Source organism: Aptenodytes patagonicus, chromosome 8 (genome assembly GCF_965638725.1).
Source record: "Aptenodytes patagonicus chromosome 8, bAptPat1.pri.cur, whole genome shotgun sequence".
Classification (NCBI taxonomy): domain Eukaryota; kingdom Metazoa; phylum Chordata; class Aves; order Sphenisciformes; family Spheniscidae; genus Aptenodytes; species Aptenodytes patagonicus.
In genome coordinates, this window is record NC_134956.1 from 14,108,874 (window position 1) to 14,131,573 (window position 22,700).

General features: G+C 45.6%; 1 protein-coding gene across 6 annotated transcripts in view; it reads left to right on the plus strand.

The window, feature by feature from the left end:
- The window catches only part of PLXNB1 (plexin B1), an 83,648-nt gene that overhangs the window by 36,412 nt on the left and 24,536 nt on the right, over window positions 1-22,700 (plus strand). For all 6 annotated transcript variants that reach the window (XR_012996033.1, XR_012996034.1, XM_076346439.1 and 3 more), the window contains 13 exons: window positions 4,471-5,614; window positions 10,224-10,406; window positions 10,831-10,959; window positions 12,795-12,895; window positions 13,586-13,718; window positions 14,428-14,584; window positions 17,464-17,572; window positions 17,667-17,775; window positions 18,404-19,264; window positions 19,693-19,818; window positions 20,910-21,032; window positions 22,034-22,127; window positions 22,380-22,546. Coding sequence is in view for 4 of the 6 variants with exons in the window: in XM_076346439.1 (XP_076202554.1) it covers window positions 4,481-5,614; window positions 10,224-10,406; window positions 10,831-10,959; window positions 12,795-12,895; window positions 13,586-13,718; window positions 14,428-14,584; window positions 17,464-17,572; window positions 17,667-17,775; window positions 18,404-19,264; window positions 19,693-19,818; window positions 20,910-21,032; window positions 22,034-22,127; window positions 22,380-22,546 (3,426 nt within the window). In the remaining 2 variants the exon portion in view is untranslated. The remainder of the gene's footprint in view (window positions 1-4,470; window positions 5,615-10,223; window positions 10,407-10,830; window positions 10,960-12,794; window positions 12,896-13,585; window positions 13,719-14,427; window positions 14,585-17,463; window positions 17,573-17,666; window positions 17,776-18,403; window positions 19,265-19,692; window positions 19,819-20,909; window positions 21,033-22,033; window positions 22,128-22,379; window positions 22,547-22,700) is intronic.

Sequence of the window (22,700 nt, forward strand, 5' to 3'; positions counted from 1 at the left end):
GTATTAGGGAAATAATCTGTGAGGATTGAAATAATCTTTACGTGTGATACGCTGATAAAATGTGTCCAAATGAGTTCTGGGTTTGTTTCTTTAATAAATGAGTAAAGTCTCTGAGAGGGATACATGAGGTCAGAGTAAAAATAGTGCTACAGAAAACACGGTCTTATTTCGAATTCCAAGGAACAAAATAGTGCCATTGCTTCCACGTTATTGGTTGTTGTTTTGTGGATGTGATATAAATATTCTGTGGCAGAACTGACTAATCCTCTAGCCCTTCTGTTGTGATCCAGATTAAATAAATGAAACTCAGAAGTATCATTTGGATATTAATATTTTACAGTGCGTTAGAGGCAATGTTCAGAGTATTGTCTGGAGCGTTTTCCTATTTAACAGGAATTCATCAAAAAAATGGAACATTTTAAAAGAATCTTTAAGCCTTGGCAACTGCCTTCAGAATTAATTAAAGGCTACACACTTTTAGGGCAATCTGTCTGTAACAGCTGTGTTATACACTAGCAGTGAGCACAGGAAGCAGAACGGCTCAGTAAATCCATAAAGAGCTCAGTAGTGTAGCCTGTCATGAAACCATCAGATTTAAATGTAGGTTATCCTCCTCCTTCCCGTCCTCCCAGAGAGGTGGTGACGGGCTTAGCTGAAGAGCAAGAATAAAAAAGGCAGTGATGCCCCTGCTTGAGAAACAACTTGGAAAATTAAATCAAAAGACACTGCTGGCTTGCTTTCTCTCAATTTTCACATAGGATGCGAATGCTTCTAGCTACTGATAGCCACACACTCGTGCTCATTTCTAATGTATGTTTGCTCACCTAGCAATAAATACAAATTCATTTGCTAATGGCTCTTCAGCAAAGAGCAACAAAGAGCACTATATTCAATGTTTACCCATTGCGCAGAGCGATTAGAACTAGCTTGCAGAACATGCTGTACTACCCTTTTTTTTTTTTTTTTTTTTGTCTTCTCAGCTGCCCTCTGTTCTCCCAGAGCCATGAGGACTAGATAGTAGTTTCTTACCTGGAACACCTTTGAGAACTAGCTCTTAACAAAGTGACTTCTACGGGGATATTGGTGAGTGAAAGAAGAATAGTTTCAGGTCAGAGCTTTGATCGCAGCAAGACCTGCTTTCGATTATGGTCTGCTGGAATGAAGGGCTAGTTGCTTTTCCATCTCTTTCCAGTACAGGTGCTCCAATAGGTAAAATGCTTTCAGTGAAACATTAGGGATAGATTCAACTACAGATCAAAGAGCTTGTAAAAAGATCTGTGTTGCTAGAGTGGTGTCATGCGCTGGGTTTTGAGTTCAAGTACTGGTGGCATGTATAAGTGTTAGTTCTGCCCCGGCAGTTGTCAGTGACGGTACGTGGTGGACAGAGCAGAGTCTTGCAGCTTGTAGGCGTGACCTCTAGCCAGAAAGCCAGTATTTCAGAATTCATAAATTCTGAAGACACATATGCCAATTTTACTGTGTAAGTGCTGGCATAGGAAGGTTGCATTAGCTAGAAAGAAGATTAGAGATTCCTCTAAGTGGTGTAATGTAATGATGTCTTGTGATCCTCAGCTGCTTCCAGATCAAAGACTCTCTTCTCCATGTCAGTGTGGCTCTGTCACAATGTAGTCAAGCTCCTGCTGTTGGATGGTCATCAGCTTATTGTTTTGTTTGCAGGCATTTTAAGCTTTGAAACTGAGGAGGCTCCAGACAGAGTTGCACAACACTCCATCGTGACATCTTCATGATGGCAGTGCAGAGGTACCGAGACAGTTGTGTGGTTAAGGAGTTCCTTGAATAAAGTTTTCTCCAATAAAAATGGTGAAAATGCATAAAAATAACTCACGTTAGAGTTGGGGCAAGATACGTTCTGCTGATGTAAACCCGAGGTGGTAGAGTCAAGTTAGAGCTCCATCCTTCAGTCTACATGTATCTACTCGCTGGCTTTATAAATACCCCTCATCAGGCTTCACAGATAACATCTCCCGCATGATGAGGACCTCTGTCAGGTGCTACAATGCACTCTCTCACCACCCTGGAAAGAGACTCCAAGACTAGTTCAGCGCTGTTTGTGAACCTGGCTGAAGCAGAGTGTGTTTGTAGCACTGAGAGCAGAAAACACTAAGTGTCCATTATCAGGGCAAACAAAAGCCCTAGTGTGCACGTAACCTAAACACAGCACTGGTACGGTGTGAATCAGGGGCTGTGTGCTTTGGGGGAAAGCTGCCAGCCTAGAGCCAGCATTCCTACGTCCGGGTATATCCTGACAGTACTACCTACTTACCTACAATAACCGTGTGAAGTGGAGCTTTTCCAGAGCTTCACAAAGCCTATATTTAATAATGTGTTGTATTTATAATACCTTCCATCCGCTGGATTTCACAAGTAGACTAATCCTCTCAACTAGTCTTTTGGTAGAGCAAAGATGCCAGTTTTACTGACAAAGGAGCTGGAAAGCAGACTTTCGTGGGTTGTTTTTTGCAATAGCAGTGAAATAAAAGATGGATCTAGAGTCTTACAGTTATTGTTCTCACAATTGCTACTGTGTTTTCTGCACACTGTGTGCTGGATGTTGTACAGAACAAGTGTAAGACACAGTTTGTGTGGTGAGAAGTTTGTGACCTAAATTGGTTAAGTCCTGCAGTAAATGTGGGGGTAGTCTTCTCTTGAAATGCTGCAGATCTTTTTCCACCTCTGTGCTCTAAGCACTTCTGGGCTAATAGCACTTTGAGTTTACCAAGAAGATCCAAGAGGGATGATGCTGTAGGAGGGAAGTGATGATAGTTTTCTTAGCTTTAACTACAAAATTAACATCACCCCTGCGGAGCTGAGTTGCCAAAATGAGCACAGCAGATTACAGGCCAGTTCTGGAGGAGATACTGTACCCATCAGCTCTGAGCCTCTGGCCCAGTGTGGCATCTGTGTAGCTGTATGTAGATTTGATAACTTGTCTGCAAGAGGGAGGGAGGGAGGGAAGGACATAGATTCACAGCTGCATCACCACCTACTTCTCAATTCAAATAAGGTGGTACTCATAGTAAATTATGAGTACTTGCAGCTGCTGCCCTTCCTCCATGGAGAAAGCATTAATCTAAATGTTGCATGTACTTATTACCACGTTTCCACCATGCTGTGGGATTCCCTGTGCTGTTCAGGACAGTTGTTCCCGTCTGTGGCATGGCTTGGGTGGTGGGTCACAGTAGATTTCAAGAGAGGTTGATCTAAAGATTCTCTGGAGAGGAGCAGAACAGGTCTGGTGGTTCCCTGGGTCTGTCAACACCCACCCCATCTGGCCTTGCCTGCACTTTGAGGCATGGGACAGGGAAGGAAGGGAGCATTGTCCACAGAGCAGGCATGTTTAAATAACCGTTTACAGTACTGGTAGAGGTGCTGTGGAGAGATGAGTGCCATCAAGAGATTTCTCCCCTGGAGAGTGCAGTAACAAGTGAGGAGGATAAGGTGGTCTCCCCGTTGCCTGGACATGCCGCATAACTGCCCAAGCAGATGGGGGCCCACGGAGGCTGGCTTGGCAGGGCTGGGGACAGACTGGTGGCCCCAGGGGGGTGGCTGTGAACTGCTATGACTGACTCTGGAGGCCTCATCCTGGCACCCAGGTCCTGCTTGGGTAGGTGATGCTCAGTGGCAGAGATGGCATGAGAAGGTTTCTTCTGAAGCACTGGTGGGAGAGCCTTAGACCCAAAAGAGGCTGATAGCCATAAGTGATAAGAAAGAGAAGGATTAATTATGATATCTAGATCAAATACAGAGCAAAGGGGTTATTAGTTTGCTCTGAATTGGATCCTAGCTACAGTTTATTTAAACAATAGTCCTGCAGGTTGTGTTTATCTTGCACAGTGATTTGTTTTAATGTGGTGTTGCTCATTAATATATGCTGTGTGCTGGCTGCTATAGGAATGTGGTCCTGTCCTGGAAAACTTCCAATATAGCATCATAGGAAGGAGCTGTGCAGGAGTCGGGTTAAACATGGCTTTTTCTGATGTTACAAGAATAGTGATCAGCTTTAATATTTGAAGCACCTTCTGTCACAGCATAGATAGGACCTTTCTCCTTAGGTTATGTCCCTGGATTGATGAATCTGTGCTTTGGACTGTTTATTCAGCAAGTTTAGTACAAGTCCTGGGCTTGTGAAGAGAAGCTTTCCCTAGTACCGCTTCTGGGAAAGTCCCCAAGAACATTACTTGCAGCATTGCAGCTTCTCCTGAAGATGCTGTGCCTGTCATCTTGGTGTGGAGATGATTGAGTAAAGTCTCTGATACTCCCGCAGGCCTCTTTCTGTTAGTGTTTCCGCAAACGTCCCGTGTTGGTTCTTTGTGTCTAGCTCTCTGCTTTCTATGGTTATTCATGTCCTCTTTGCCCACCTCTCATAATAAGAGTGCTATTGAAGGATTTTGAGTGCTAATCTTCGCTCCTGGTTTCCAAGGAGTTATAACAGCCTTTCCTCTCTTGCAGAGTGTTTACCATGCCTCTGGGAACGTTCCTCCTTCCTGTTCTTTGTTTCTTGGGAGCAGCAATTCCACGGGGACTGCAGTATGTCACGTTCTCGCGCAATGCTACGAAATTCCTCCACCTGTCTATGGACTTGGAATCCGGGACCATTTACTTGGGGGCCACCAACTTTCTCTTTCAGCTGACATCTGACCTGCTGATGAAGAATGTGGTTCAGACTGGGCCAGTTCTGGACAGTAAAGATTGCCTCCCTCCGGTCTCAAAGCTGGAGTGCCCTCAGGCACACTACACCGACAATCACAACAAGCTGCTGCTGGTGAACGCGGTGCAGAAGGAGCTCATTGTGTGTGGCAGTGTGCACCAGGGAATCTGTGAGAAGAGGAGCCTCACGTCCATCGACCACGTCCTCTTCCGACCAGAGAGCCCTGGTGACACTCAATACGTTGCTGCCAATGATCCCAATATCACCACTGTGGGACTCATAGCCTACTCAAAGGATGAGGTCCCCTTGCTGTTTGTGGGACGAGGGTACACCAGCCGAGGAGTTGGAGGAGGGATTCCTCCCATCACTACCCGAAATCTCAGGGCCCATGGAGGGGACGTTCAAGCAACAGACTCTCACTCCATTTTCTCCTATGAAGAAACAGCAAAACTGGCTGTGGGCCGGCTCTCCGAGTACAACCACCATTTCATTAAATCCTTCACTTACCGCTCAAGTGTCTATTTCCTGTTCTACCGTCGGGACCTCAAATCTCAATCACGTGAGTACAAGACCTACATCTCGCGAATCTGCCTGGATGACTCTCATTATTACTCGTATGTGGAGTTACCTCTGCTCTGCCAGAGCAAAGCCACTACATACAGCCTCCTGCAAGCAGCCTATGTCACCCAGCCAGGAGAAGGCCTGGCCCAGGGGCAGCTGGCCACCAACGGAGAAGTGCTCTTTGCAGCCTTCTCTGCCTGGCAGGCTTCTTCTGGCAAACTGAGTGAGGAGTCTGCGCTCTGTGTCTACGCAATGGAGGAGGTAGATCGCCTGACCAACTGGACTAGGGATGTTTGCTACATGAGAGATGGGAAGTCAGAAGAAGGGACAGAAGTGGCATATATTGAATACGATGTCAGTTCCAACTGTGTCCAGCTGCCAGCGGTAAGTGGCTTTGCACCTTTTCCAGGGTAAAGAGTAGTCTGCAGCGTGTTCTTGTGTTGCTTTGTGTTCCTGAAGTCAGCCCGTTTCCCACAGATGAATGTCGAAATCTGTTTGGGTTAAAAGTCTTTGGGCTCAGGCTCTTTCTTTGCTACTGCAGCAATGCAATGCAAGAACTGTTGCGTCCTGTTTAAGTACAGTCTGTCTCATTGCTGCTGCAGCTCTCTGCCCCACATGGGCAGGTTTCCTTGCAGAGGGAGATGGACTGTGTGTGGCAATGGGGAGGGTATCTGGTGTGACCTGGCCCTGAGGCCTGTCTCGTGGCAATACCAGGCGAGAGCACTGAAGCTGCAGTTCAGGTTGTTCTTCATCAGTAATTTTATGTCCTGGTCTGCACTGCAGGGAAGGAGAGGAGTATGTGCATGTGCACCTGTGTGTTGGGAAGGGAATTTAAGGGGTGTGCTGTGTCCCTGTTGCTTATGGTGAGGTGCATCTCACAACATTTTCCTGCAAGGGCACCCAGGAACAAAAAAGAACATAAGCAAAAAAACAAGTGTCAACAAAATCCTGATTTCCTATAGACTGCACTAGTCCTGGAGAATTTTGTGCCCAAGGAAGACCTTTTCCTGACCTGGCTTTTCTTTGTCTCCAGAGCTGTAAGAGGTGATAATCCTTCTTTAAATTCTACGACAAAGGCATGATGAGATGTTGCAGGATAAAAATGTGAACAGAAGTGGCTGTGACCCTGAATCCTTGCAGCCATGCTGAGTCTGGCAGCCACGCTGGCTGGTGCTGTGATATCGGGGACGGTGGCACAAACACAGAGCAGCAGCGTTCTCCTGGGGTGGTGCTGGATGCAGTGTCCCAGCATGAGGCTCTGTGGTTGTGAGTAGCCTGTTTTCACCGAGGGCGTTGCTAGTCCTTAGCAGAACAGCATGTTATCTTGTGTCTTCCTTCTACAGAACAGGCTGTCCAGATAATTGCCTCTTCCCAGCCTTGTGCTAAAGAGCAAAGTGGTACCACAGAACTCTGGAAGTCTCTGGGTTTGGATGTGTAGTCCAAAACTGGTTTTAAAATTATGGTTTTCCTTTCAGTAGCTAAAGCTGACTGTAGAATGCTTGTGGGACAAGGGAAGGATAAAGAACAGACTTGGAGGAGGACAAATATAAGGTCAGGAGGAGTACATAAGATTTGGGAAGCATGAGACTGCCCAGCTTGATGTCTTGCTTTCACTGTGTTTCTTAGCCATGCCCCAGGTGTCCTTTGCGGGGCTGCGTGGAAGGAATTGTCACAGGTGATTTTTAAGGCAGCTTGAGGGAGTTAAATGTCAAACTGGTGTGAGCACTTCAGAAAAATCCTTCATTCAAAATGATGTAGAGTCCCCCTACCATTTGATCCAGTGGAGAAGTGGGTGCACGGGGTGGGAGAAAAAGGCCAGTCTCTGCGATGTGATTCCTGGCGCATGATCCCAGGGTCCCAGCTGCACGGTTTGGCACTAGTGGGCTGACTAAAGTATGGCATCTTATTAACAAGTGTGTCCAATGATATGTAAATGTCCTAACAAACTTTATCCTTCACCATTCAGTACATGGTAGCGGTTGTTGTTAAGATTGTATCTAACAACACTTAAGGGTCTGTGCCAGCTCCAGCCTGCTCCATTCAGTGCTGAGTGGAAGCGGCTGTCAATGAACATTTTATGCAGGAACAGTTTTAACTCGGTTTCAATGGTGGCAGCTTGTGCTGTATGTAAGAATAATGCTAATTAATTTCATGGTTTTCTGCCTCCAAACCAGCATGTGCGCAAGGTATGCCCTTTTCCCTAGTTCCACTGCCTCCGATTTTTAGCCCATCAGGAGAGGCTAGGATTGAGTTTTACAGTTCAATACAATCTCTTCAACTGGAAAAAAAAAATGCTTGTTTTTATAAGAATTTCAGAACCAGTTCATTTGTTCAGTTTGCTGGAGATCCATTAGTCTTGAGACGCAGGAGACTCTGTAGATGCTGTTAGTGACTTGATAATTGGACGTGTGAAACATGTTTCTGCAAGGCTTGGGAAAGCTGCATATCTTCTGTGGGTGTTGTTTTCAAGGTATGTAACTTGTCCTTTTGCACTGAGCTTTCAGTCCTCTTCATGCGTAGATATAGATTTGTCCTATTGTTGCTTCCTGCCTGTGCAATGTAGGAAGCGCGCACCAGAATTCACGGCAGCAGCTTCATCCAAACTTGCTGCATCACAGAAGGACGCTGGATGATCCCTGAAGTGTATTTTCTGCTACGTTGCCAAGATGTTATTCACTGAAAACAATTCAAACAGCTTCTATGTAAATTAATATAAGCACTTTATACAGTTATTATGGTCTTAATCCTGTAGAACGGAACAAGTTTCACTCTTGACTGTGATTAACTGCGCTGCAGACAGTCCCTGCGAGGCCGCAGGCAGGCTGTGCCAGTGCTGGGAGAGCTTGCACGGGTCACGTTGGTTTATGGTAGATAAACATTGCGTGTGAAGTGACTTGCCCTTGGCATCACATATAGGCAACAGCAGTGCTGAGCACAACTGGGGTACAACTACTTCTGATTTGTATGCGGTTTTTTTTAAGCAAACTTTGAAAAGTCAGCCTCAGTAGTGAGGTCATTAGGCTCCAGCATTTGTCTGAATTGATACAAAGGTTGCAAAAGATAGCTAGAATCCCATTCAAAATAAACACTTGATGCTTTTGAGTATGGAAATTTGGCTGTGGCCCACTTCTTAATAAATCTTATAGAAACTGGACAACTGGAGAAATAGAAATCTTTAAGTTACAAAGAGGTGGTTGGAAGAAGCTTAAGAATCAAACAACAGAGCTGATAAGAATAATATATCTGTCACTAAAAATGAATGATAACTTAGAGGGTGGTAAAAACCAACAATCATTAAAAGTTGTAACCTCCTCTGAGGCTTTAAGCCAGAGCCTTACGCCTAGCGTGCAGAAAATCAGTTGAATTGGTATTTGAAAGGAAAACAATAAAGCATCAGAATGAAAGTAGCGCTAGTCTAATTGGCATGGTTTCTTACATGGAACCGCTGTGTCAAGCCTTGCTTCCTTGCTAAGATAGCAATACATTTGAGAAGTGAATAGAGGTCAGCAGGTTAAATATGTTTTACCATGGGATTTCCATAGATTTTGTCAAAAGCTCCTGATCACTTTTAGTTTCTCCAGGAAGCAGTCAAGTGTTAAAAAACAAACAAAAAAAACCCAGAGAAATGGGAGGATAGGGGGGAAAAGGATCAGGTTTTCCATGGGGTTGGCGAGAGGTGATAAGCAGATGCCTCAAGAATGCCACGTTGTGCCTTTATCGCTGACCTCCGGCGGGGGTGGCTCCATTGCCTGGTGCCGGATGGTACCGTGCGGCTCAGTGCTGCCAAATGCAAAGCCACGGACATCAGGCAGAAGGAGTATGTAACCCTGCTCACAAGGAGTCTAAATTCAACCACATTGCCCGAGGCAGGAGAGGGAGCTGGAGTTGGTGTGGACTCGGAGTAATGCCTCTGCTCCGCACGAAGCTTTGTAAGAATAATTAGTAAGGGGCTGGAGAGGAGGATGAAAATGTTATCCATAAGGGATTTCATGATGAAAATCATTAGTTGACACAAGCCACATTGTTTGAAGACAAGCTGCTGATGAATTAAAAAATGGTGGTTTTAATAGTAATTGTTGGGTGAACAATCCTGCATTCAGTCTCCAAAAGGATACTGTAAAATTAAAGTGGACACAGAACAAGGTGTCAAGAAAGATATAAAGCAACAGAGGAACAATCCTAGACAAGACTGAATTTATTACTTTGGAAAAAGATGAATCATAATGGAATATCTTCTCTCTACACATACAAAGAGTAAATAAGTTGGCAGCTTTCATTCTCTCTCCTTTAGAATTCGGTAAGTGAAGGTTTGGTGGGACTGGGAGGGATCTAACTGGAACAGAAGGATGACTGTTTTTGCACAGTGCTGTGGAGTTAATTTTCAGAAATCTCACAAGACTCAGAAGAACTGAAGCAGTGTGCAGAGATGACTCTTGTTTTGACTTTTTGTGGGTGTCTCAATTTCTATGTGTAGTTAGTAAGCTCTTTGGAGTTGTGCTCCACCCTGTGTTTATTATCTCCTGATGCTTTGGGACTCTACTTCAGGCTTAGAATTTGTAGGTGATACAACAAAACCATGCTAATTGTTGTAGGTGGTTTTGCACTGGAAGCAGGAATTCTCATCTTTTTGTTTTGTTCTGAAAAATACAATGAATGTTCCCGAATGCTGTATCATGGCAGTGTATAGCTAGTAATGTTTTTTGGAGAACTTAAGAGTTTAGTAGAGTTTCAACGCATTTCATTACTGATGCTGAATGGACTTGCTGAAACGTCTGCAGGATTCTGTGAGGGTACAAACAGCCAACATACCTAAACTAATTATTAAAAGCTGTTTTTTTACTCTCAGTAGAAAAGTTTAGAGGGGTTCAAAGCTGAATTCACTGCTGGGGCACCTGTTTAAGGAAGGGGATGGTGGGAAGTGTTAAAGGTGCTAATGTTCCTTGTATCCATTTTTTCGTACTGATTTCCCTGTTCTTTCCACTCCCCAAAAAAGGACACCCTGTACGCATACCCCTGCGGCTCTGACCACACTCCCAGCCCTATGGCCAGCCGGGTACCCTTGGAAGCAGCTCCGCTTCTGGAGAAAACAGAGGCCCGTCTGACAGCTGTGGCAGTGAATGTGGAAGATGGCCACACCATTGCTTTTCTGGGAGACAGCAGAGGGAGACTGCACAAGGTATGATCTGGATGCGACAGGAAGCAAAGAGGATAAAACTAATCAGGGATGCTCAGTTAGAAGGGGAAAAAAGGCAATTTCTCTTGTCCCTTGGGAAGTCAGGTTCCTACTAAAGATCATTGCTATCAGATGGTCTCTTCTCACACTGTACTGACTGTTGAGAATGTGAATGCCCCAAACAGTGGTCATGTTGCCTTTGGTTACATCTGCACTGAGCCAATGTCAGGGCTGGTGCTTCCTACGTGGCTTCCGCAGGTATTGCTAGGCACACGCTTCATGTGGCTGAAGTTACTGCATTGAGATTTTGGTGGGAGGTTGGAATCCTCACACACAGCAGTGGTTCCAACTCGTTCCTGATGTAGTATGGGTGTCCCCAACTCCTGCTGTGATACTTTGCCTGCATACAACTGTGACTCTCTTGCAGGTGTACTTAGGAGCAATGAGAGATGCACACATATACGCTTCTTTAGCTATCCAGTTAAATAGCATGGTGAGCGGAGACCTGCTGTTTGACCAGTTGCAGGAGCACCTCTTTGTCATGACCCAGTCAATGGTAAGAGCAATAAAATCCCTTCCACAGAAGCGTTGAAAGCATTTGAGGTCCAGACAAACTACTGACTGGAGTGGGGGAGGCAGAGAAGCTGTGTGTACAGCTAAGCCTGTGCTGGGCAGCAGCTGCCTACCAGTCTGGCTTTCGGGGATGGGGACTGGCCTTTTGCAAAAGCTGGAGGAAGTGTGGAGGAAGTCTTGTTACCCTAAACCGTGGCTTGTTTGCACGTGCATTTCCCTAAGTCAGTCAGGCTGTATCAGCAGTGATGGAGGAATGTGAATGGCAGGCTATAAAAGGCTGCTCTATTGGCATGAAGACAAGGGACTGCAAATTCCTGGGTTCCTCTGTGTTGAGCAGGAACTGTTTGGACAACAGTTTGCATCTCCATCTGAGCAGAAGAACGTGAGCCTTCTGGGTTCGTAAGTAATGTGACCTGTCTTGGTTTTGCAAAAGATTAAAAAGAGAAAAGGGAGGTTTTGTGTAATTAAAACTGTGGCACTTCTCCTGTTTTTAATCAGTTAACAGATTAAGCTGTTCTTCTGTAGGCATGTAACCTACAAAAAGCAGAAATGTGTGGGAAGTGTCTTCAGATAGCAGAGGTGTGCTCTGACCACGTATATAACAACAGTCTTGCAGATGAAATCAAGCTGTATAAGGAACCATGCGAGGCACCTTTCCCTGTTCTCCTGCTTTCTGTAATTCTGTGTGTGCCCAGTGGCAGTTGAAGGAAAAAAGGCATTGCGATGCCTCAGGCTCTTGGGATATTGGTGTCTGCTGAGTAGGAAATCCAGCTATGGATACTTCATTTGAGAGGATTTGTACAACACCACTCATATGAGCTCCTTGAGCTGGAAAGAAAAGGATCCTCCTAGCAAAGGAAAAAGCAGCCCTTGAGTTACTCTGAAGGAAAGAACAAACAAAAAATGAGAGCATGCTGGAAAACCGCTGCTTCCCTGCACACCCATGCCCCCCTGTGCACTTTGAGATACTCAGAAATTTTGTAACACTTCAAAGGAGGAGTTGAAATCTGTGAATGGAAGAAGATTAGGGAAATCTGAAATATCTCCTTAGCAGTAATTGTTCTGTCAATTAAAAAATGCAAATTACATCATGTACTTAGCAAAAGTAGTAGGTCGGGGATTAGAAGTTGGTATTTTAAAGTAACTGACAGTGTAGTAGCTGAAGTGTAGTAGCAGATTAAAGAAAGGGCAAGAGGCTGAAATCAGCAAGGATAGTAAGTTAAAGCAGAAGTGTTTTGCAAGTAAAACTTACCCCCAGATGGCACGAGGTTTTTGTTCCACATTGATCAAAGCTTCTTGGCCTACTTTCAGTCAAAATGATAGTTCTGCCAGGTAGAGCTGGGCAATAGCGCAGATGCATTCAGAGGCCTCAGCTGGAGCTGCTGTCTCCAGCTTCAGTCACCTACATGTCAAGAGAGATGATCTCCCATGACAGAGTCCAGAAAAGCAAAAGACTGAATGGTATTCAGTCTGCTATTCTTTGATCCATTTTGTTAAAATATAGTTTTATCACTAAATAAAGTCTCCTTCTTGCAAAAAGTGTCACAGGTAACCTGTTAATAGTAACAACTTTGCTTGCCTCAGTGCCTCTGTACAGCCTGATGTTTAGAGATGTCCTTCAGCAATATGTGAAATGGCCATTCAGATGGGCTCTTGAAACTTGTTCCTTTTTTTCTTTATTTTTATGCAGTATTGGGGATTAAGAAGTTGTTTCAGCGAGCATGCAGATGATAGAACTTGCTAGTTAGGCAGAAGCAGCTATAGACCTGGGGCCTGTGTCGTGTGCGCTGTGTTTTCACTGATTTCTTTCTCTGACAGGTGGTAAAGGTTCCCATACTGGAATGTTCTCTGTACTTGGACTGTGAATCCTGTCTGGCACTGAAAGACCCCTACTGTGGCTGGTGTGTCCTTCAGGGGCGGTAAGAAGGATCCCTGTTCACCTGCAAGGATTTTGGAGGGATAGTGTTTAAGGATTGTGTCCACTTACTCTCTTCCTTATGTTTGTGTGTCTGGAGTTAAGTTTATTTTTAGTTCCTCTACGGGATATTCTCTCTAACTTACCATTTCTCTGTCTGCCTCCCTAAAACATCGCCAGCAGTCACAGTTGCACACAAGGGTGTCTTTCCATTACTTTTTGGGTCTTTGGTCACCACTCATGATGCTCCTGCCCAGTGGATTTCAGCCTGGCTTTAGTCTGACTGCAGCTCAAACTGCCTCATTTCAAATGTAGAGAAACTGTCTTATCTCTTCTTCTGATGTCACTCTCTTATTTAGCACTCTTTTTCACTTCTTTCTCCCCTACTGATGTTGCTTAATGAGACATGGTTTATTCCAGTGTGTCTGTCTGCTTGCTGGCTCTGTCTCCCTGTAAAATGCCATAGGAACAAGTTTATGACCCTTGAAGCCCAAAAAGTGCCTACCCATCTATATTTTGGCAACAATTCATCCTGTTATTGAAGGTGGTGGGAGGCTGGGACTTCCATGGCTTGTGTAGCTGTTTCCCCAAGATTCTAGCAAGGCTTCAGACAGCCAGCGTCAGCTTGGAAACCGAACGTGTCCTGCTAGGACTGCACAGATCTCTCATAAGGCTTCTTGCTATTTCCCTGCAGGTGCAGCCGTCGCTCTGAGTGCTTGCGGTCCAGGTTGAGTGAGCAGTGGCTCTGGAGCTTTAACTCTACACAGCAGTGTCTGTCTGTCCAGTCATTAACTCCAGCCAATATCAGCAGAGAGGAAAAGAGAAACGTGAGTGGTGATGATCCTCTGATGATGCTCAAGCATGTAGAAAGTCCCCTGCAAACTCTGAGGAGCCACAAGTCTTCCTGTTGCTTTCAGTGGGGTACTGAATCACTGAGCCTTCAAGCACATGTTGTTTGCCTCACATAAGGGACTTAACAGCTTGGCTGTACCAGGAGATAATGTCATTGTTTTTTCCCATAGAACTAAATGTCCTTGCCTGCTAAGAGTTACTGGGTATTCCAGAGTATTTGATGGCTGCTTGGGTGGGGTCCCTCCTTGGCTTAGTATCTATAAGGTGCCTGTGTCTGTGGTTTCACAGTGTTTCTGACACTTGCTGTCAGGAAGAACTGAAAAGAGCTACCCAAAATTATGGCTTCAGTCTGGCATCTGAGAGCTGGCAGAAAAGCTATGAAGGTGCTGCAGTGTTTTGAAGTCTGTCATTGTATCAGGAGGTGGCAAGAACCTGTCTTTTGCTAGAGACTTGGGCAAAGGGGGAAGTTGCCAACTGCTTGGTGGATGCCAAGTTCAGTTTGGGAATGGCAAGAGAAGATGAACGAACAGTCAGTCCTAGAACGCATTATAGGAAAATGGGTGTATATGTAGAAAACTACTTTATGGGGCTCTTACTTTGAAAAAACAGAACGAGAAAATTAGATGAAATAAAGAAGAATGTGTTAGAGGACAAATTATTTACTGGATATTATTGAATTGGTAGATATTCCTGGCTATCTCGGACTTACCTTCTCTGCGTGAGGAAGAATTTTACTCATGCTACTTTGAAGATTATGAAAGCCCAGCAGTTCTGACAGAGTCAGGAATCATGTGTCCTTCTCCAGATCCCAGCCAAGCACCAGCTTTGCCAACAGGAGCAGGTCAGTGAAATGCTTTAAATGGAGCATGATAGGTCTGATAACATTGTTGGGAGAAAGTACGTTGTAGGTCCGTCAGGTTGCCAGGATTAACAGCCATGCGTGTATGTGGTCTGTCAGCAGGTGTTCATTTCATTCTGTCATAATATCTGTTTGCTTTCTACTTCTGTGTCACACGCATCCTGTGCTATTTTGGGCTGTTGCCAAATTCCAATGCCAAATTCTGGTAGTTGGAAAGGAGATCCTGCTTGAAGGGTTGTATGCAAATCTGAATATGATCTGAAATGCAGTCTAGAGTGGTGGCTGGTTTGGCAGCTTTGCCATAAATCTGGAGAGAGAACTCTCTTAAATACTGTTTCATTATTTAAATCAAACAAAATGCAAACCTTCTCAAAGTTCATGTAGTAAGTGGGAGAAGGAAGTACATGTAAGGAAAGGCAAGAAGAGACCCACAGTCCTTAAAGTTAGAAATGAATCTGCAATGCGGCATAACCTCAGAAAATACATAGTCAGCCTTCTATTACTGCAAACAATAACTGGCTGAGTATTGCTAATTGGCCACTCTAAAGAACCTGGAAAGTTCTCAGTTTATAATCTTTGCATTGGATTTTACCCAGCCTGTCAGTGTGAGCTCTGATGAACTGATCTCTTCAAAGAGCTTGTTCATCTGAAGTAAAAGGCAGGTGCCGGTTGGGAAGCATTCCACACGATTCACCTAAATGGCTAAACAGATTTTCCATGCAAGTATGCAGCTGGCTAATAGGTTTGAAGCAATCTCCACGGACATAACATGACAGCAGAACCTAGCTAACACACTAATTCAATCTCAAACTCCTTCATTTTCAATATTATTTACAATGTCATTATATCTGTTGGCTTTCACGCTGCTTTAGTCTGGAACAAACCTAACAGGTCTCCATTCAGGGTGGTCAGGCACAGAGGGAAAGGGCTTCACACACTGCCACTACAGGCAGAGTGGGCAGGACTGGCTTCCCTGTTCAGTTCTGCAAATGTGGGCCTGAATTCAAGCACAGTTGTGAAAAATCAGTGTAGATAAAGCTGCAGTCTAGTTCTCGTTATTCCAGGCTTCAGATATTTTTATTGACTCCTTTGTAAGTCAGTCTTGCTTTTATTTCCAAACTCCATAGATGCTTTACCTATGTTACTTTCATACTGCATCTCTGAGGCTTAACAAGTTGCTTCTGTTTTCTAGCCCAAACTTGCTCATGGATGGTTTGTGTCCGTTTGCTCTATTTGTGTTGTCCTTTTGCTTCCACAGCTCTTCTCCCACTCAATGAACTATGGCCAGGCGTTCTTAGCACAGTTTCACCGTGCTAACTGTGCCAACTTTTTCTTCATGTTCTTTTGTTGCTCAGACTTCCTCTCTCCTCCACTGTATTGCTAGCCCTTCTTTGCACGGCTTCTGTGCTCTGCTAAGATGAATCTGAGGCTGGTAATCAGAATCATACGCTGTTTTCTAAATGAGGTCTCATCAGGGCCTTAGCTACCAGCACTTTCCTATTCCTACTTAGAATACTTTTCCCAGCTCACTAAAATATTTGCCTTTTTTTCAGCTTTGTTTTAAAGGTTGCATACCAGCTCATCTGTCACTTTAAGCTGTTGAGCTCCAAGTTGATAGCAGAAACTCTTGCTCTCGATTTGCAAGTGCTCGACCTCATCTTCTGTACTGTTGAACAGCATTATTGGCAGTCATGGGAAATAATGGCCTTTTTGGAGAAAGGAATATTTATAAATATGGTGTCATAACCCTGAAATCCTGGGAGGTGTTAGCCCTTCCACCACTGCCAAATGCAATCATCTCTATGACAGTGATGGGTGTTGACAGTACTGCAGTGACTCCTGCCTCCAGCTGCATATGATACCCTTATTTTCTCCTAATCGTGGGTTTTCATACACACCTCATCATCAGCTGTTTTATTAGCATACTGCTTCACTTGTCATGCTCTCAGGAACCCAGCTTAGGCCTGGCTGATCCTTCACCAGGCATGTTAATTGTTTTGTTGTGAATATAGCTTGCTTGCAAGAGGAGGTCTGAATTCTGTGAGAGGAACGATGGACAAGCTTCTTGTTACTTATTTTTATAGCAAACTGTCTTGGAGAAATGGCAGCTCCTGGAGTTGAGCAGAGCATGCAATATGTTCCTATTATTTGGAGAACTAATACCTAACTCTAGGGTTGGGGGCATTTGTCTGGAATAAGATTAATTAGCTGTTTTAATACTGTCATATGCAAAATATCTCCTTCAGGCTCATGCTATCAGCTGCAGTAAGTTTTGACCATCTCTGCAGCTATTTGGTCTATCAGAAAACAGTGATAGTCTCTTCCCAAAGAAAATTGGGCTATCCTGAGGCTTGTAGTTGATGTGAAACCTGGATTTAAAGCAGATAAGCCTTCAGTCATTGCAAGTGAGATTACAAGTCCTATAAACCTCTTCACTGACTCACTTAGTCTGGACATAGAACAAAGCTCTCAAGGTGAAGGCAGGATGTGAAGGGCCTGTCAGTTCTAAGGGTTTGGTTTTCCTTTGGATGACAAAGGAAGACAATCAGCTTTGAGCCTGGAATGTTACATCTTCCTCTAATACAGAGATGACAGTGGAATTATAGCACATAAAGATGGAGGGACCTTCAGACTAGTCTTCCTTCCCATGGGTTGGCAAGAGCTGTCATAAACTACTCCTGACAAACTTGTCCAACCTGTTTTTAGTGTCCGTAGGATAATCCAGTGATTGAGATGCTAGAAGCATGGAAGGGAATCTGTCTCTGTTTGACAGTGTCTTTCCTAAAGCATGCTGTGTCTCTTAACAGTATGGCAGACTTATAGTAGCTCCATTTCTAAGAAATTTTTATTTTCATTTTCAGATCATGTCACCATAAAGCTCGTAGTGCGTTTCCATGACATCTTCATTGCTTCTGTGGACTTCTCTTTCTATGACTGTGCTGCAGTGGCCCTGCTGTGGAAATCGGCACCGTGAGCATCTGCTTTTTTCTTGTCTGTAGTTATAGGGAGGGTGGCTGTCCCTTCCTGGGTCGTCTTAGCAGCTGCTTTTCTATCATTGTTCCAGGTGCCAGAAGTGTGTGAGCAGTCTCTGGGGATGTAACTGGTGCATCCAGCAGCACCTCTGCACCCACAAAGCAGCCTGTGAGGAAGGAACCATTATCTACAATGAAAGGGTGCGTCTCCTACTCAGTCCTAGTCCTATGTGCTGTAACAGCCTCAGTGAGTTGCATTGAGTCAGATCTCTTCTCAGGTAAAATAGCAGCTGTCAGTCACATCAAGCAAGGGGGTGAGCTGCTGGAGCAAAGCCTCCCCTTGGAGCGACACAAGGCTCTGCGTCCCTGATGTTACAAGGCCTTGCTAGGTTTCTGGGGAAGTGCCATCAGATGAAGCAGGTCACCCTTCTCCTGGGGTTATCCAGCTTGTGTTTTCAAAGCGAGGGACAAGAGCAAGCTGGCAGGGCAGCTGCAAGTGGGGAGGTGGAACAGATGCCCAGTTTGTGGCTGCCACAGGTGGCCTTGCAGTTTTGTGGGGGATGAAGGCAGGCAGACCTCCCTCTGAGTGGAGGCAAGGGCAGGCATCTGTGGGAGGAGGGAATGTTGCTGGATCTTCTGCACTGTGAGCATTCCCCAGTCCCATCCCAGGACAAGGTGGCATGAGACGTAGCTCTCATCGAAATCCAAAGGGTGAAGCAGCCTCTTGTGAACACTGCTACGGGAAGTAATATGGAGTGTTTTTCTGCTTGGGTTTTATTCTGTTTCGTTTCCTTCTCTCTTCTCACCCCACCATGTTGTTTTTCTCTAGGCTCAGATCCCAACTTCAAGTGTGTTTCCTTCTTCAGCAGCTCCCCTCACCAAGTCCTCTACCACAGCCCCAACTGTGGCCACAAAACCTGTCACTCCCCCCGTGCTTGTGGTACCAAGCACTGTGCCCCCCACAGAGCCCAACCATGTCACGCTCTCTGCAGCCTCGGATACGACGACTAAGCCTACAGAAACCCTCAGCTATACATACTTGACTCTCTCAGCTGAAGCAGCCTCTCTCCAGGTCGTCACAGAATCCCCTCTACCACCACCAGCAGACAAACCTGCTGCCACTGTGCCAGAGACAACTTCTCCCACTGCATCTGTCCTCACCAGCCCATCCAAAAACGTGGATCACGCAGCCTTGCCCACTGAAGGGCCAGCCACTGCCCAGGAGCCACGGCACACCGACCCGCCCACCACCCTAGTGGGCAGCCCTCTGCACACGTCTGCAGCAGCAGTAACACCTTCCCCTCATGTCACCAGTTTCAAGTGGCCTCCGAGTTCTTTTCCTGCCACAGAGGCACTGACACCTGCCATCCCATCTCCCCAAACCCCCAGCCAGGTGCCGGGGGGCCCTCCTGCCTCTGATGACTCTCCCGGATTGCTGGGAACTGAACTACCTGCTTCAGAGCTCCCACCGTCGGCTCCCCCAGACTGGCTGCTGGAGGAAGGCACAGAGCTCCAGGACACGGAGGACTGGATGGATTTGCTGCAGGCTGAGAATGAGACATCTCCCTTCTCTGCTTCTACTCTTCTGTCGGGTGATGGCGATTCTTCAGAGAGGGATGTCCCTGACTTTCCCAGGATCATCCACCCTGACCTCGACTATCAGTATGATGCCCCTGAGTTTTGGGAGGAGGTAAGTTGCTGGACTTTTGAATTCACAGCCTAAGGCTGTAACACTTTGAAATGTTCATACAGACTGCTGGTCTAGTATTTCAGCACACAGGAGAGGTTGTGTCCTCTGAGAGTGTAGAAGCTGACCACTGTAATGTGTGGAGTGAGAAGTGGCAGCCTGAGGAAGAAAAATGTGTGCGAGGTTCCCAGGACTTGTAGAAATGCTGCTGGCTTGAAGATGGCAGCTGCTGTGGTGTCCAGCATATTCACAGCTTTCTGCTGTTCATCTCTTTGGGCTCTTGCATTGCTTTCTTGTAACTTCATGGTAAAGAAGCACAGCCGTGTCTTCGTTCAGGCAGGGCTTTGTTTCTCTGTTGGCATGTTAGGCTTTGATTTCCTGTATCAGAGCCACGGAGGTCTCTTTCTCTAAAGACCCGTGTTTGTTTTCAGAATGAAGAGCTTAGCTGGGGTCCAGATGCGTGTCCCTGTGTGCAGGGAATCCAGGGATCTTCGCTGTTTCCAGTCAACGTGGCGAGGAAGATAACCCTGCTGGGAAAGAATTTCCACCTCTATCAGGTAGTCAGCTCAACGCCATCAGCATTGAGAAATGCAGCCTGTCCACTGGACTGCTAAAAATATGTGTAAGAGACAGTTATGGCTCTGCCTAGGTTTCTCCTGTTTGCAGAAACACCTAGAGGAATGACCTACTTCTGTGAATAAAGAATTGCATAGCTGGATGTATTGGTGGGTAGGAGGTCACCCAGAGAAAGGGAGAGTACAGGTGTGCACCAACCTGCTGGAGATCTGCATGCATTTGGATTAAGTTGCACCTGTGCTGCTCTGTAGATGGTAGTTCTTGGAATAACTTCCTGCTGAATCTCTGCTGATTGTTTGCGTCTCCATAAGCTTAAGTCAAGTCATCTGTTCCCTTTCCTTTCTGGCATGCTCATGTTAATGTGGCTATTCCTGTCATACCTGAAACTTCTGCAATGGGGAAAACCACCCTTGAAAGCTATGTTTCTTGGGTGTGCCTCTGATAAAAAGTCTCTTTGCCTCTCAAGACAGAAGACTGGTTTAGTAACCTTTGACAAACAACCGCCTCAGAACTTGCAGCCCACAGACTAATTGTTACTTTATATGTTAAACCTGATATACTGCACTGCTCAGAGGAGCAGAGCTGGTTACAGATGCATATCCATCTTTTTTACAGAAAGTGTCTAAGCAATTCAGTGGAAGATTTACAGGAGAGAGAGAGAGAGAGAAGAAAAATACACAGTGTTTTTTGAGGTGCACTGCGCTAATCTGTGTACTCCACTCTTCATTTCCAAGCTAGTTTTTCACAGAGACATACAGGCATAGCTTCACAGTCCCGCTGTTTTTCCTTTAATTCCTCCTCCTGTGCTGAGTTCTCCCCGCACTGACATACACGTGCTCCCTTCCAGGTGTTTGTTTTGTGTTGGTTTACCTTTCATACATAGAGGCAGTGACAGCATAGAGAGCCCTTGAATACAGAATAGAGTTGGCATAACGAAGGGAATGAGGAGCACGCTGCTTGCACAGTAAGTGGCTTGGTAAAAAGTACTGAATTGGAGAGGCAGGAGTACACTGTCGTGTAGGAGGAAGCTCCGTGTAGTTGAGAAATGGTGCCATGTGTATCTTCTCTGCAGGACCAGCAGTGGGACTATGAGTGTGTCCTGAATTTGGAGGGGAGGACAGTGGTGATGGATGCTTATGTGGAAGGAGAAGAAACAAACCAGTCCCTCTGTTACATCACCTGCCAGATGAACCAGGTGAGTGCTTGGAATACGATGCCATTTCAGAGTTCACACTGGTGCTGTTTTTGCTCAGCAAAACAGCAGGCTGGAAGGCAAGCTCTTTGGGGAAAAGAGCATGTTTTGCAAAAATATTTGTAGAATATTTAGCACTATGGGGCCCTCATCTGTGATGCTGCTGCCTGGCGGTACTGGTATCTTCAACTTGCAGAAAGACTGTGCAGTCTGAGCCACGCAACCTGTTGCTGCATTTGCTGTAGTACGGGATGATGCTGTCCCTGAATCACCACTCATTGCAACCTGCCAGGACAGTGCCACTTCTGCTTTAGCTTGAGGCACTGTTGTTCATGGTTCTCTGGATCGTGACTTCTTCTGTGATGGTGGTCCTTTTGTGAAAAGAAAAAAGCTATTAATACCAGTTTTGTTCTTAGTGGTGGAAGCTAGCCTGTGGATTGCAAGGTTAACAGGCAAAATTAAAACAGCCATGTACATTTCTGGATGATGTGTGGATTTTACTTAAGGCAAGATTTGCAAGCAGAGGCAATATTTTCAGTTCACAAACTCGTATAGTTAAGGGAGAGGAACAACGTAGGCTCTTGTGCACACGAGCCCTGCGGACCAATTGTAATCGTACGTCTTCAGCTCTACTGAAATTACAGAAGTGCCAGCTTGGGCAGTTTTCTGAGCAGGTGGCTCGTAGATAGGAATTAGCCATTTAGGAATGCAGTTAGGAAGTTAGACAAGTATTGTTGTGAGCACACATTTGTTCTCAATGTTCATCCTAGTGAACCAATGCCTGCTACTCTTTCTAGAGCAGAATTGTGACTGTGTGAACCAGTGAGGACAGGCCTGTGCTGCCACTGCCCCAGCTAACGCAGCCTTGTCTGCACTCACAGGAAGCTCCGTACAGGCTGTATGTACCGGTGCACTATGCAGGATGGATACTGATGCTTTTTGCCTATTCAGCTGGCTTGTTTGTGCTTCTAAGTCCTTTGTCTTGATGGTCTTTGTCTTTGCAGTACAGTTATACAGCACCTCAACTCGAATTCAACGCTGTGGTGTTTGTGCAGAGGCGGCGACACCTTCGAGTGGACAGTGCTGCAGACCTTCACGGTAGGAGTGCAACACCTCCCCAGCAAAAAGACAGTAGAGGAGGTGGAAGAGAATTGAGAAATCCTCGAATGAGGCTTTTTGCATTTGTAGTAGTCCTATCACAGGGAAACTAAGGAAAACATACAGCCTCATTTCTGTTGCTTGTCACAGGGCGGGGAGGAGGAGAGGGTTCTGTGCAAGATGCCAAGTTGCTGGATTATTCTGTGCCCTAGGGGATGTTTGCAGATGCCTCTGAATTTTTCTCCTTTGCAGTGACTTTTTACAACTGCTCTGTGGGACACACTGATTGTAGCCGCTGTCAAACAGCTGACTCGAAGTACAACTGTGTGTGGTGTGGAGGTGACAACCCCAGCTGTATCTTCAGGGGCTCCTGCAAGGAAGAGATAGAAGACCTGTGTCCAGCACCTCTCATTCACTCTGTGAGTAACTTGCTTGCTAGCGTACTGCACCCGGGGCAAGGAGGGCTCCATTCTCCAGTTGAAATCAAAGGGCTGTGAACTCAGAGTGCGACAGTGCAGCTCAATAATACATTGGGCATCTGAAGAGCAAGTTAGTCCTATTCTACTGTGATCT